Source organism: Schistocerca cancellata, chromosome 5, assembly GCF_023864275.1.
Source record: "Schistocerca cancellata isolate TAMUIC-IGC-003103 chromosome 5, iqSchCanc2.1, whole genome shotgun sequence".
Lineage (NCBI taxonomy): Eukaryota > Metazoa > Arthropoda > Insecta > Orthoptera > Acrididae > Schistocerca > Schistocerca cancellata.
This window is the reverse complement of record NC_064630.1, coordinates 551,716,467-551,731,497: the sequence shown is the minus strand read 5'-3', so window position 1 is coordinate 551,731,497 and position 15,031 is coordinate 551,716,467. Positions and strand designations below refer to the sequence as shown.

Sequence of the window (15,031 nt, the reverse complement as noted above, 5' to 3'; positions counted from 1 at the left end):
AATAGACTCGTCCAGCGCTCAGGACGAGAATCTCTCCCTCCACATGGGCCAAGTTATTTTATGCGGACTTTACCCCTTGCGACATGGTCAGAAAAAGCAAACTCACCTGCTTACAGTCGGTGCTGCAGATAACCTTAGAAGGCGCTGTGCAGACTACCTGTGGATTGAATATGTACGACGTCGGCACGTCGGTGACGTCCGGGCTGGCATAGGCGGCGCTCAGCAGCTGCAACAAAGAATGGTAGGAGGTCTACATTGTGTGTCATAACAACCCACAACAATTGCAGTATGGTTGACAGGTCGGTCACTGAAATGATATTCAATGTATGGTTCCGATACCTTTTGTTACTGTCAACTGGGAAAAAAATTCCTAGCTTTTATAGACCTATGAACTATGCATCATGCAATATTTAACATGCTTTGTACACAGATTAATTACATTTTCATTTGTAATAGCCTCAAATTTCTTTGTTATACAAACACAAAATGTTGAAGTTATTAAAAACAAGTAGCAGTTAGATTTAATTAACTCTCCTATTCTTAAAGCTGCATGTTACTTCGGACATCGTCAAATGCATGACTGTTGTGGATATAGTCAGGCTGAAACAACAATCAAGCCCAAATACGAAGCTAGTTTGTCAGTAACTTAGAACTGAAAGCAAGCTTATCGCTGACACAAATGTACGGCTGGAAAAAATTGAAAACATTCAACAGCCTAGATCGAATAAATACTTCTTTATTTAAGACAGTTGGTTTCGACAGACTTTGTTGTCATCTTCAGGTCATAAAAACCTTTTTGTTGTGAAACGTGTTCATTTTACGTTGGACCATACGCCAACATGACAACTTGGCATGAGGTCCAACGTAAAATGAACACGTTTCACAACAAAAAGATTTTTAATACCTGAAGAAAACAGCAAAGTCTGTCGCAACCGGATGTCTTAAATAAATATTGATGCAATCTAAGCTGTTGATTGTTTTCAGCAAGTAAAACACATCTCTCCTTCGGTATTCTCAAGATGAGAAAATTCAAGCCAGAACAGAAGCGCACCCGTTGATAGAGTGAGCTTATACCCAAGGAATATTCCATGATGCTAGTATTTATACAAGTATCGAATATTCCAGAATATACAAACATTACAGACATATTTGAAGTTAATTCCAGAAATGATAAATACTAAATAACAAATTATTGATTATCATAATCCTCGACTTCATTTCTGATTTCTGACAAGAGAAAATGATGCGATACGTCATGTTAGTAACTTTTCCGATTATGCGAATTTCCATACAAGCGTAAAAATTCAAATCAAGTCGCCTGGGCTGTGTCTCACTGTTCGGTGCTAGGCTCTGGCTGCTACTCCCTTTGCGTCCAGGGTCTCTACGCAGACCAGCTGTTTGCTTCTTCGGTGCTGGCGATTGAATGTTTCACGTAGCCATACTATCATCCGATTGAAATGGAAACAGTGCATCCTCTGTCGTTTTGGCCTTATGGCCTTGGTGCAGAAAGAACGGTGTGATGCTGTAGTGTCTTGCTTCACGGTGTTTTGTGAGAATCTCATAACGGGCAGTGTTGTGTCCCTATGTCTTTGCTCCACATCAGCATACATCAAAACCTTGTCTACCAGTATTTTATTAAAGAATTCTGTGAGGCCATTCGTCTGTGGATGGTGGGCAGTTATCGTTCAGTGTCGATGTCACAAACCGAAATTACCTCTGGTACTAGTCTCGACAGGAAAACTTTCCCACGAGCAGAGATCATCACAGAGCATGCTCCATGATTCAAAATAATGACTTCTACAAGAAACTATCCAATTTCCAGAGCTTTGGAACTCAGCTCAGCTTTAGTGATAGCGTACCTGGTGAGGTAGTCATTGCAGATTACTATCCATCGATTCAGGTTTGTCGACTTTGGCAACTTGGCCAAGAGAGGGAAGGGCACTGCTGCATGGGGATTTGTAAGCGATATTGCAGAGGTAATTTCAGCGTATGCTTCGATCGTTGACATTCCTTATAGTGGCTTACATAATGTCTAATGGTTTCGTAGCGACCTCGCCTGTGATAACCTGCATCTGATTCGTCTAGAGTCTTCACGAATCCCTAGTGACCATATCTTGGAATGTTATAGAGAAACTTCACGGTAGCTAGCCAGAGATGAGCTTGGATGATGAGCAACTATTTATGCCCCACTGGATCATAGTTTCTCTTATACAATGATCCATTAAGTAATAGGCATTCTCCTTTGGTCAGTTCTTCCTGCAAGGTTTTCGGCAGTGCTGGATCTTTGTTCAATGGCCATATAATGGACCAATGACTGAGATTTCATCCGTGCTGGTGTATTCTGCTAAATGATTCCTTAAAAAGCAGTAAGCTTCCTTGTGTTTGCGTCCACTTTCGTATCCCGCTGTGACGAAGTATTCCCAGACCCAAAGTGCCCATTTTGCCAGTCGACCTGATGGACGCTTTAGGCTAGTCACTCAGGAGATATAATGGTGGTCCGTCACAGCAGAGAATGGTTTGCCAAGAAAATACATCCATCTCTTGTTAATGGTCCAGACAATTGCAAGAAACTCTATTTTGGTTACACAGTAGTTCATCTCCGACTTAAGAGATTAATTTGGCAGCATAAGCTACCGTCTATGCAGCACTTTTCTGCATTTGTACTAGAATTGCCTCTTTTCCAAAACCACTAGCATCGGTGGGAATTTCTGTCTTGCCATTCTCGTCACATAATGCTAGAACAGGAGCAAATTTTAGTCCCTCCTTAATATGAATCGTAGGTAGTAAAAGATAATCCGAGAAAACTTTCCGCATCACATATGTGCTGCGGAGTCGTAAAACCTGTGACTGCTGTTATTTCCTGCGGGCTGGAACAGACTTCTTCATATATGAAGATAGTAACTGTTCTCAAAAGAACAGATACCACTGATGACCGTGTAGCTTCTCTAGAATAAATGATAATTAACTGAAACCCTCAGCTGCCGACAGGTGTTGTTGATATACCTCGATGGGGGCAGCTGAACACGTGTGCCCGACCGGGGCACACATTTTCAGCTGTCCCCATCGAGGTATATCAACAACACCTGTCGGCAGCTGACGGTATCAATTAATTATCAGACTTCATCATCATTCACTAGGTACCCCAAGGAATATCTTTCATGGGAGACGAAGACGTATTTTTCGAATTCAGACCTGCAGTCAAAAAACGGATGGCAAAAGGCTTTGATGTTCTCCAGATTTCTTCAAAATAACAATAAGTCTTCTAAGTAATAAAGACGCAAAGTTCACTTAAGGTGCTGAAGCAGGTCGTCCATTATATGTTTGAAGGTGGCCGAAGGATTACACTGTCCACATGGCCTAACCTTAAGTCAGGAATTATGAAGGCAGCCTTCTCCCGACCAGCCTCATCATCCTCAACTGCCAGTGGCTTGTGCGCATGTACATAAGCGAGAAATAATTCTCTCCTTTCAGGCAGTCTAGAATGTCACCAAGGAATGTCAGTGGTCAGATGTCTTCCTTCGTGATTTCGTTCAGTCATTGGTATTTGATGCGGTAACGTCTTTTGCCGTCCTTCTTCTTCACAAGAACCAAAGGAGAGGACGAACGGCTATCTGAAGGTTCAGTGATGGCAACATCTTTTCCACTTCCTCCCAGATGATACATCATTCACCCAACGACATCCTGTATAAACACTGGCTAGTTGATGGATGATCCCCAGTGTTGATACATTGTTTTACCATGGGCTACTTACTCAGTCTTTTGTCCACTTCTGATTTGAAAGCACTCCGCAACGTTGTTTCTCAGTCAGGCTAGATTCTATTGGCAGTTCGACAGTAGCTTCCTTACCCGTGTAGCCTGTTCTTATAGTGGAACGCAATTCTTCATCAATTACAATAACCTGCCATTTCTCGTCTTGTTTGCACGTGCCTTTAGGGATCAGTTGTCGTTGCTTGTGACATTTATAGATTGTGAGCTCTCCTGATCACATCATAGCTACATCTGCCTACTCGGCAGCTGATATTTGAAGGGATCGCTGTATCTAGCAAATATCTACAGAGACCAGCATTCGAATGCTGGCACATATTTTGACCGGAACCGAGGTTGAGACCTACGTACACGTCGGTCAGGGGGCTGTAGATGGCATAATATATCGCCAAAACTAGTAGCACAGTAAAATAACAGTTTGGAAATTAGATGGCTGAAAGTTGTTTGATATGGCCTAACAGTCGAGTCCCGCAACCATCTCAGATAAGACGGACATACAGAGGCTGTCGCTTTAAAGGTCACCCTCTTCCCCATTCTCCTCCCCTTTAGTCCAACTGAGTGCCTTACAAATTTTAGGCTGATCTGTTACTGGCTGGGGCATACTGGTGCAATAATGCATGTCCTGTCACTTTCAGCCACATTCCTTGTAGACAAGTTGGACTATTAACATTATAATTTATTACCCAATTTACCAGTGTAAATTCTGACTCAAGTCAGGATGTCAAAACATCGGATACGAAATGTGTGAGTCCGCCCAAGTACATCCTTACAATGTTACATTGTAAAAATAGTGGTTAGCTTTAAAAAATCAGAATTTTTAGGAATGTTTCCGACATACGTATACCAGTACCACAATCAAAACCATACTTCAAGGCACCCCTGCTACTGTGTTACGTACAATGGCTGTAAATTCAAAATATCATGGTGTATGTAATAATCTAACAGCCCAAGATAGTTTGCTTGTTAAAACTATTATTGATGTGTTATATTGTATTGTTAAACATGATGCATGAACGTTCTGATGCCTTAATGTCACACATCGCACCTTTTAAGGGCCTCCAGACTTGCTCGAAACACACACACACACACACACACACACACACACACACATATATATATATATATATATATATATATATATATATATATATATATATATATATATATATATATTGTGTGGTGCATTTATTTAAGCTTCAGTGTCGTTAAAAATTTGATGTTTTAATGCATTAATTCTCACCTGCAGGTCTTCTGTGGAAGACAGCTGCTGGTCAAATGTGCCCTGACACATGGCAGCAAAGGATGCTGCATCTACGTCTCTGCCTGACCCCCTCACACTACACCCCTCGCAGCTGGACTATTTCACAGCAACTGACCGTGCCTCCCTTCGACTTCCCCACCCACAACGCTATTAATGCAGCCCCCATCGAACACTGCAGCCAGTTCCACACACCTAAATCTCAATAATTAACAAAAATGATTCAAATGGCTCTGAGCACTATGGGACTTAACTTCTGAGGTCATCAGTCCCCTAGAACTTAGAACTACTTAAACCTAACCAACCTAAGGACATCACACACATCCATGTCCGAGGCAGTATTCAAACCTGAGACCGTAGGAGTCGCGCGGCTCCAGACTGTAGCGCCTAGAACCGCTCGGCCACAATAATTAACACTCAACCTACTTCTGGTTATGTCACACTAACAGTGATTTTAGTGTGGGACCAGGACCACTGCATGTTAATCACTCAGCACGCGGGTTGATATGCAACAGCAGTTGACACATAACATATGTGAGCGGCCTGCAACTGGAAATGTTAGGTCTTCCAAAACTTGCTCCTCTCTTCCAAGGTCAAAATCTCGTCAAGATGGCTATCTGTATGGTGTCATACTCAAACATGGAGAGCCAAGATGACGTCAGTGCCACCACCCCTGTAATTGATCCCCTAAATACTTATATGCAAGTATGTGCCAGCACTTTCTTTTACGCACCACCTGCTCCCTCCACCCCACCCTCGAGGGCAATATGAGACTTCTCATAGCATAAAATAACGTATTTCGCACAAAGTGTAATGTATTTATACATATTATTAACAGTACACTCTCATAGTAAATTAGTTTTGTTTCGCATTTTTCTCTCGAAAAAATAAAAAAGTATCGATGTACTGAGGGTGATTTATAGATGACGTAAGGTGACGTCAGCTACATAATTCAGATATTTGCTTCATCTTTCCTGGAGTGAAATATTGTCCATTACTGCTGTGAATCCTTATTTATACTGTGCTACCCAGGTCATGTGGCGCTGCAGGCCAGCGAAGACACGATGGAGTGGGATTGCTGGCAGCTAGGCCATCAGTAACCTATAGCCATGCTGTTCGTACTGTTCTGGCATTTAATTATTTCGATAAATTCTCTTATTTTCTGTTGCTACATCTACAGCTGCTGAGGAAGCACGCAGGGTTCTTGGAAATTAATATATCAGCCACATTGCTGGTGGTATTCCTCTACAGCTTTTACTGTATTGTGTTCATACTCCATGTGAAGTCTAATCGCTCTATTTGTTTCGTCTGTGTGGAATTTGTCACATGCACATCAAATCTCGTAGATGTATACCGTGTGAAGATCATCTACAGAATCTTTTATGGCGTTAATATGTCACTGATCTTGCAACCACTCTTGAATATCGGTCTATTTCCTCCATGTTCACTGACGCTTCTCACACAAGGAAGCAATCAAAAGGAAGCGCCTTTATCGGCATCATGTTTACTGAAGACCATTCACGTCATGCTGAACGTTGTCAGCATCGGTAAAACCGATGCAAGATAACGAAACGAGGTTTTCCGCAAATGTCTTATCGTACAAATAATAATCTAAACATTTTTATCTACCGAGATGTTAACTACAGCCTTTATTGATGGATCGATGTACTTTCTAACAACTTTTAATGTGTCATAAAAGACTGAGATAAGGAGGTACCTATACCTTTTATAGACAGATCGGTGTACTTTATAACAAGATGTAATACCTTTGCCAGGAATAATACTTTATAACACCATCTTACTTCAAACATTGTAAGTCTTTGGCAAGGAATACTTAAGTGACGGAACACAGTGCATTATACTGCAAGATCGCTCTCCCACATCTCAACACAAACGATTTAGCAGACTGGATCAGCAGTATTATATGATTGCCAACTAATGTTGTTGCTATGTAGAGGAAAGTATCATCACTGGACAATCGTAAGGAATTGCATAAAACCGAGAACAAAATTTCCTCTATGTGTAATGGCAGATGCTACCATCAAATATGTGATAACAGATGTAACAAATAGGAAGGACTTGATAGTATCTGATCATAAGATTAATGGCAAACAAGGAAGAAGAATAATCATGTGATTATGTTATATGTATGAGATAGATAAAATTAACATTGTCTTTAAATAATTACATGTGTTTAATTTACAATCAAGCAGAGTACTACATTTCCCTGTAATATTTTTATAGATGAGACACATTTCCATGTTATTATTACAACCTGAGAGAGTCATAAAAGCATTCTTACTTCAAATCAAACAATCATGTTGGGCGAACAACCGCAACTGAGCATTATACTACAGGATGAAAATACCGCTTCAGTTGTAAATTTCTTTTATCTCTCATAAGCCCATCCTCCAGTATCGTAACTTTTCTGTGGCTCCCGAGAGCCGCGGTGGACGTGTACCAGGCGCGGTTTGCTATCTCTGCCTAGTACACGTCCACTGCGGCGCTCGGGGACCACAGTACAGTTGCGACACCTCAGGATGGACTTATGAGAGCCCGAAACCGGTCGCGATAATAAAAGAAATTTAAAACTGAAGCGGTATTTTCAACCTCCAGGTTACTTCAAATATCAGAACAGCTGCAGTCACAATTAGCAGTGATGCGTGGTACAAAGATCAAGCTAAGCTTGTCAACAAATCATGGCCAACCTGTACACTGAGGTGACAAAAATCATGGGATACATCCTAATAGCCGGCCGCGGTGGCCAAGCGGTTCTAGGCGCTTCAGTCCGGAATCGCGCGACTGCTACTGTCGCAGGTTCGAATCCTGCCCCGGGCATGGATGTGTGTGATGTCCTTAGGTTAGTTAGGTTTAAGTAGTTCTAAGTTCTAGGGGACTGATGACCACAGATGTTAAGTCCCATAGTTCTCAGAGCCATTTGAACCATTTTTTGAACATCCTAATATCATGTCGGACTTCCTTCTGCCTAGTTAGTGCAGAAAGTCTATGTAGCATGGACTCAACAAGCCCTTGGAAGTGCTCTCCAGAAACACTAAGTTGACTCTACAGCCTTCCATAATTGCGAAAGTGTTGTCAGTACAAGATTTTGTGCACTGACCTCTCGATTATGTCCCATAAATGTTCGATGGGACTGATGTTGGGTTATCTCGTGCCCAAAACATTCGCTCGAACTGCCCAGAATGTTCTTCAAACCAACTGCAAACAACTGTAGCTCCGTGGGATGGCGCATTGTCATCCGTAAAAATTCCGTCTTTGATTGGGAACATAAAGTCTACGTGTGGCTGCAGATGGTCTCAAGTAGCCGAAAATAGCCACTTCAGCAATGATCGGTTCAGCTGGACCACAATACCCAGTCCATTTCATGTAAACACATCACACACCACTCTGGAGCCACCACCAACTTACAGAGTGCCTTGTTGACAACATAAGGTCTGTGCCACGCCCTAACTCTACCGTCAGCTCACACCGACTGAATTGGAGCTCATCTGACCAGGCCACGATTTTCCAGTCGTCTAGAGTAACCGATATGGTCAGGAGCCCAGGAGAGCTGCTTCAGCCATTTTCAAGCTGTCAGCAAAGGCACTTGCGTCGGTCATGTGCTGCCATGGCCCATAAAGCCAAATTGCCCATCACTGTTCTAATCGATACGCGTTCATCATGTCCTACATTGATTTCTGTGGTTGTTTCACACAGTGTTTCTCGTCTGTTGGCATCGATAACTCTTACGAAAATGCTGCTGCTCTCGGTTGTTAAGTGAAGACCGTCGGCCACTGCGTTGTCTGTGATGAGAGGTAGTCCCTGAAATTTGGTATTCTCGGCACGCTCTTGACATTTTGGAGCTTGGAATACTGAATACCCCGACGATTTACGAAATGGAATACTCCCTGCATCTAGCTCCAACTGCCGTTCCGTGTTCAAAATATTGTGGCCCAAGATCGTGTGGCCGTAATGAAGTTAGACATCTTTTCACATGGCTCGTCTGAATATAAATAACAGTTTCACCAATCAACTGCCCTTTTATACCTTGTGTAAGGGATACTATCACCATCTGTATATATGCATATTGCTATACCATGACTTTTGTCACCTGCATGTAAGTTATAATAATAGTGGCAACATGTGGGTCATGCGTATTTTTTCACCGCTGTAGAACAATATAGCTACAAGAGTCGTGATACACGTGATTAGCGCATTTTGGTAGATAATGCAGACAATGTTTATTTTTGGATGTGTGACTAAATTTTTTCATACAACATCACAGATCTATAATCATACTTGCGTATTACGATAGGCAACAGGCATGTACTTTTTGTTTCCACAGTGTTATTCACACTCGGAAACTCCTAGTTAGGGATGTAACTGTAACGTATGGTGACTTTCCACAGCTACTTATGGTACGTGCAGATGTTTTCACATCTACATTTACGTGACTACCATTCAGTTCACAACTGAGTGGTTGGCAGAGGATACCCTGTACGATATTCAAGCTATTTCTCTACCATTCCACTCTCGAACAGTGCACCTTTCCCAGTTTCATGACAATGATCATTTCTCCCTTTGACAGTGGGTGCGAGCAAATATTTTTTCGCATTTGAGCGAGAAGGTTGGTGACTGTAATTTCACGGAAAAGATTCCGCCGCAGCGGAAAGCGCCTTTGTTTTAATGATTGCCACCCCAGCTTGCATATCATATCTATGACACTCTCTTGCCTACTTCTCGATAATAAAAAGTGAGCTGCCCTTATTTAAACTTTTTCGATGTCCTCCGTCAAACCTATCTGATGCCAGTCCCATCTGAAGCCAATCTCATACCGCGCAGCAGTACTCCAGAAGAGCACAGCCTAGCATAGTCTAGGCAGTCTCTTTAGTAGACGTGTTGCATCATCTAAGTGTTCTGCCAACAAAACGCAGTCTTTGTTTAGCTTTCTCCATCAGATTATCTATGTAATTGTTGCAGTTTAAAATACTTGGAATTGTAATCCTTAATCATTTAGTTGAACCGACAGTCTTTAGGTTTGTGCAATTTGTCATCTAACGTAAATTCAACGGATTCATTTCAAAATTACAGTTGTGGGTCTATAACACTTGTCTTGAGAATGCCAGATATCACTTATGTTTTACTCAGTACCTTTCTGTCAGTTGTTACGAACCCTTTTGACAGGATATCGCCTGACCTTTCTGACAGGAAATCGTCAATACAGTCACACAACTGAGACGATATTCTATAAGCACAAAATTTGATTAGTAGTCGCTTGTGATGAATAGTATCTAATGCCTTCTGGAAATCAGGAAACATGGAGTCAATTTCTGATCCCCTGGCGATAGACTCATTACTTTACGTTAGCATAGAGGTATTTGTGTTTCAGAAGACCGTTTTTTTTTGTGAATCCGTCCTGAGTATTTGTTAATAAATCGTTTTTCTTTTTCAGAGTAATTCATAATGTTCGAACACAGTAATTGTTCCAGAATCCTACTGCAAATTGACGTTAATGATACGGATCTGTAATTCAATGGATTGCTCTTAATTAGTACACTTAGAAAGACGATGTCGATTTTGATCTGACGACGGCACATGCCACCGCGGGAATACTACATGTACTGATAATGCTTTCATTGTCGTCCGCCAACGTATAGCGTAGTTGTCAGTGCTAACAGACAAGTAACACAGCGTGAAATAACCGCAGGAAACAATGTGGGACGTACGACAAACGTATCCCTTAGGACAGTGCGGCGAAATCTGGCGTTAATGGTCTATGTCAGCAGTCGGAACTCATTTTTGTAACAAATCTTGTTCACATTTGCATAACGATATTAAGATTAAGCACTTTGTAGGTCTTTTGCTCCCGCCAAAAGCCGGATACAACACGAAGTTATTCAGGTTGGCTTGTCAGCCAGGCACAAGGGGTGCACAGTATGGTTTGTGTTGCAGGCCTGATAATCAAGATTTCGGAACATATGACATCAGCATTAGATTTTCACTGGAACAAAGACTTCTATAGATGACCTCAGTTTAGTGGAGTATAACAGAATCTGTAATCTGATGTGGTACAATACGCCCAGGTCCCTCGCATGCCCGCATTTCTAGTCGAATGAAAATAGTTATATGTTATTCGTGGTAACACGGAGTAGGGAAAGGAAGAATAAATTATTAAAATTAATACTGTGAATTCGTGTTGCATTGGACAGTAATTAAACATGCAACATTCGATGTTTAGCTCTGACATAATGGGAATTCCGCAACCTCCTTCTCAATCGTTCTTCATCTTCTTCCTTTGTACCTCTGTACAGACACACACACATATGGGAGACGTGGGTGCAGCATCTTGCACTCCCCTGTGTCTGTGGCATATCTGGCAGTGACTGATCTCGTGGAAGATGTACACAAAGGAATTCTCTAGGCAACCTGTATGAGTTGATGGACATAGCTATCCAGTCACATCTGCAAAGCCGCCAGAAATACGCAATGTATTGTGTGCTCTTGACGAACTTGTTTGTTGAAATAGACACGTGAAAACATTGATTTCCCGAGGGTTAAAAAAACTGAACTTTCCTTCTTCAGTGTTACAATCCTCGAATAGATATATCATGCAATAAATATTTACTAATGAGTGTTAAAAACACGATTTGTGGTCCTTAAAAGGTACGATATGTGACATGGACACATTAAGACGTTCCTGCTCCAAGTATAACAGCTGCAGTGCATTAAAACATGTTTTCAATAGTTTTAACAAGCTAGTTATCTTAGCCTAACAGACTTTTACTTAATACAGTTCTGATATTTTAAATTTCTAAGCATTTTTAATTACCACCGCGCCTGAGGAGCTCTTTAGCATAGTTTTTAAAGTGAAACTGGTATGCACATTATTTTAATTGCCTGCCCTGTAACACCATAGGCATGACCTTATGCCGACTTACGTAACACTTATCGCATCCGAAGTTTTCATAGCGACTTTGGGTCATAATTTATACTAATTGGGTAATAAATTACAGCAATAACAGCACAAGTGGTTCTGAGAGGATGTGGCTGAAAGTGATGAGTCATTCATCACTGCACCAACTAACAGCAGAAGAGCCAGCTAATTATACAATAACTAATTGGCCTAGAAGATAGGTGGACGGGGAAGTGGATGACATTAAGAGTGGTACGTGAGGGAGTGGATCATAAATTATTCCACGAGTATATCCCAGGCAATAGGAGAATAGCAATAGAGGAATATCGCATGGTTGTTATCGAAATGGCGTAGAAAAGAAGGGGGAAGAGGTCGGAGGGTGGAGGGGGTGACCTTAAAAGTTACAAGTGCGGGAGTGGATGATTAAACACCTGTACCCTCATAAGGCATGGATATACGGATTGAAATTAGCATAAGTACTCTCTTTGTTCCAATACGGTTTTAGCTGTTATCAGAAACAAGTACTGGACTTCTACACTCTGTGTGTGTGTTCCTTGCACCGACATTCTATTACAGTTTCAAAGGATCAAATATATGTTGCCAAAGTAAAATCTGTGTCACACAAAATGTGTAGCATGCATTGTCATCTATATGTCACAGTTCCGCCTTGACATGTATCTCTATTATTAGTTAATATAGTCTTAATTTACAGCGACAACCAACTTATATTAGAGTTCACTGATTCATAATGTAAAAGGCAGGCCTTCATATTGTGCTGGTTGGATATACATGTGGACCACGTTTTTAACATAATGACTGAATCGGGTTGAGATGAGAACGATAGTGCTAGACATAAGTATACAAAAGTTACTAGGATATTATCAAAATAAAATTCACTGTTATTTCATTTTCATGTATATCAAACGATACCATTTTCTCTGCAGAATATGACTCTAGAATAAAATTTTGTGTAGACAGTGTATTGGAAGGAAATAAATTGTTTCATATTGTGTTTTCATTAATTTGTATTAATTAAAATAATTCTGTGTAAGGTATTCCGAACTCCTTCCCCAATTCAGTTACTACAATTGTATATATATATGACAAAAGTAATCGATTAGATGATTTGTGTAGTAACATACACAGTAAGTGGCTTATTATTTTAGACAAATATGACGCTAACTGACACATGACCACTCTGTCATCTGAGCGTAGTTTCCCAAACATCATTTTAAGTAATTATTATGACATTCGTTTTAAAAACTTTTGGAACTATTCTTCCTCTCATGTTAGAATAATTGTACAATTTTTCCGCCTCTAACGGTGTAGATGAGAACGTGCAACTTAACTAGAAACATATAAGCTCACTTACCAAAAACGCTATCTTTACACCTGTCAGCAGCTCCATGTTGACCTGAATGATTTCGGATGTACTGGACTAGCTATTTAAATACTTATGACTAATCTTGAGTTTATCAAGGGATGTACGAGATAGTGTTGGTATCAGAAAAATACTTGCTGACACTTTTGAAGATCTGATAACTGTTATCGAATCACTTGATGCCGTATAAGTTGGAGGGGTTTACGAAACTTCATAGATTCGTAAGTGGGATTTGATTATATGGAGTAGATGAGTCTAGAGTAGTGATGTATACCGTCAGGTATATCACACTCTGAAGTGATATGTAATGTTTTATGCATCTCAAGTAGGCCTCTTGCACAACAGCAGAGTAGAAGACTTCATAAAAGTTGGTTCGTTTAAGGTATAAAGAGACCAAACGAAGGAGTCATCAGTCCCTACTTCATAATAGAAGTCATCTTCACGACAATATCTGTGGGATAAGTATTATTAATACTACTCCAGTAGTTCATTATACTGACACTTCTTCACTATTTCACTTAGTTTATCAAACAAACGTTTGTTCTCCTTTTGTACAATATCAATACTGGCCTTGCAATAAGCAAACATGTAATTCATTCAAATTATTGTTTGTTATGTAGCGGAAAGACAGTAGCATTTTCTTTTTTTTCACAAGTTCCTTGACATCAGATAATACGTGACAGTATATTTAGTTTAAAATAATTTTTCAAAGCCCTTTTAAGACTACAATTAGCTTTCAGTAAATTATACCATTCTCAGACCGATATGCACAGCTTCGTTAATCGTATGCATAATAAAGAATTAGATCGTTATATACTGTTTTGCTTTTAATCAGATCTGTGTAGTACCGCCGTAGATGACTGTTGCAGATGATTTCGTCCTGTATGTCTCTTTCCTGAAGCAACCACTGCACTCTGTAACTCTCACCACCACAGCTTTACTTCCACCAGCTCACAGAGGTTCTCCTGCTACCTTACGGATTAGCACTCCTGGAAGGATGTATATTACGGAGAAAATGACTTAGCTACGGTTTATGGTACATATTGTTAGCTGACAGAAATTTCACTCTGCAATGGAGTGTGCGCTGATTGTAAGTTCTGGGCAGATTTAAACTTTGTACCAGACCAGGATGCAAATGAGGACCCTTTGCCTTCATCCCTGAACAGCTCAGTCGCTGGAGCATTTTCCCGCGATTGGAAATAAAGGCTAAGAAAGATGTGCCTTAAGACTGTTAAACAGCTCAATTGAATAATAAGATAATGAGACGAATGTGTTACTAGACATTATAGACAGAATCAAAAATAATCCAGATTTCTTCACTTGTGTGAATCACTTGCGATATGTAACTGATTCTCGAGATATTTGTTTTCTTTTACTGTTGCCTTCAGAAGAAACTCTCAAGCAATTTTCTTTTAAAAAAGTACCGGAAAGAGAAAAACACTGAATCGCTTCCGATCGAACACAGTGGACATTTTGACGCTCCATGTTCTACACTTTTTTCCACGAATATTCTTTTTTTTTTCAAATAACATTTATATACTTAATTAAACCTGCTATTTGCTGAAATTCTGTGTGATTTTCGTCTTGCTCTCGAGATTAAAACCAACATGAAAGCACAATCCTGACAGAGTCGATACGATCAGAGTGCAGTAACCCAGAAGCTGGACTCATGTAGAGTTTTTCCAGCATCACTGTGAAGACTGGAAACAATATGCAC

General features: G+C 40.5%; 1 protein-coding gene across 1 annotated transcript in view; it reads right to left on the bottom strand.

Annotated features, from left to right (window-relative positions):
* Positions 1-13,355, bottom strand: part of LOC126187913 (uncharacterized) — a 38,993-nt gene extending 25,638 nt beyond the window's left edge. Inside the window, exons 1-2 of the mRNA XM_049929270.1 lie at positions 13,306-13,355; positions 107-226 (exon numbers count right to left, since the gene is read on the bottom strand). Of these exons, the coding sequence (XP_049785227.1) occupies positions 107-226; positions 13,306-13,341 (156 nt within the window). The 5' untranslated portion in view covers positions 13,342-13,355. The remainder of the gene's footprint in view (positions 1-106; positions 227-13,305) is intronic.
* Positions 13,356-15,031: the final 1,676 nt, after the last annotated feature.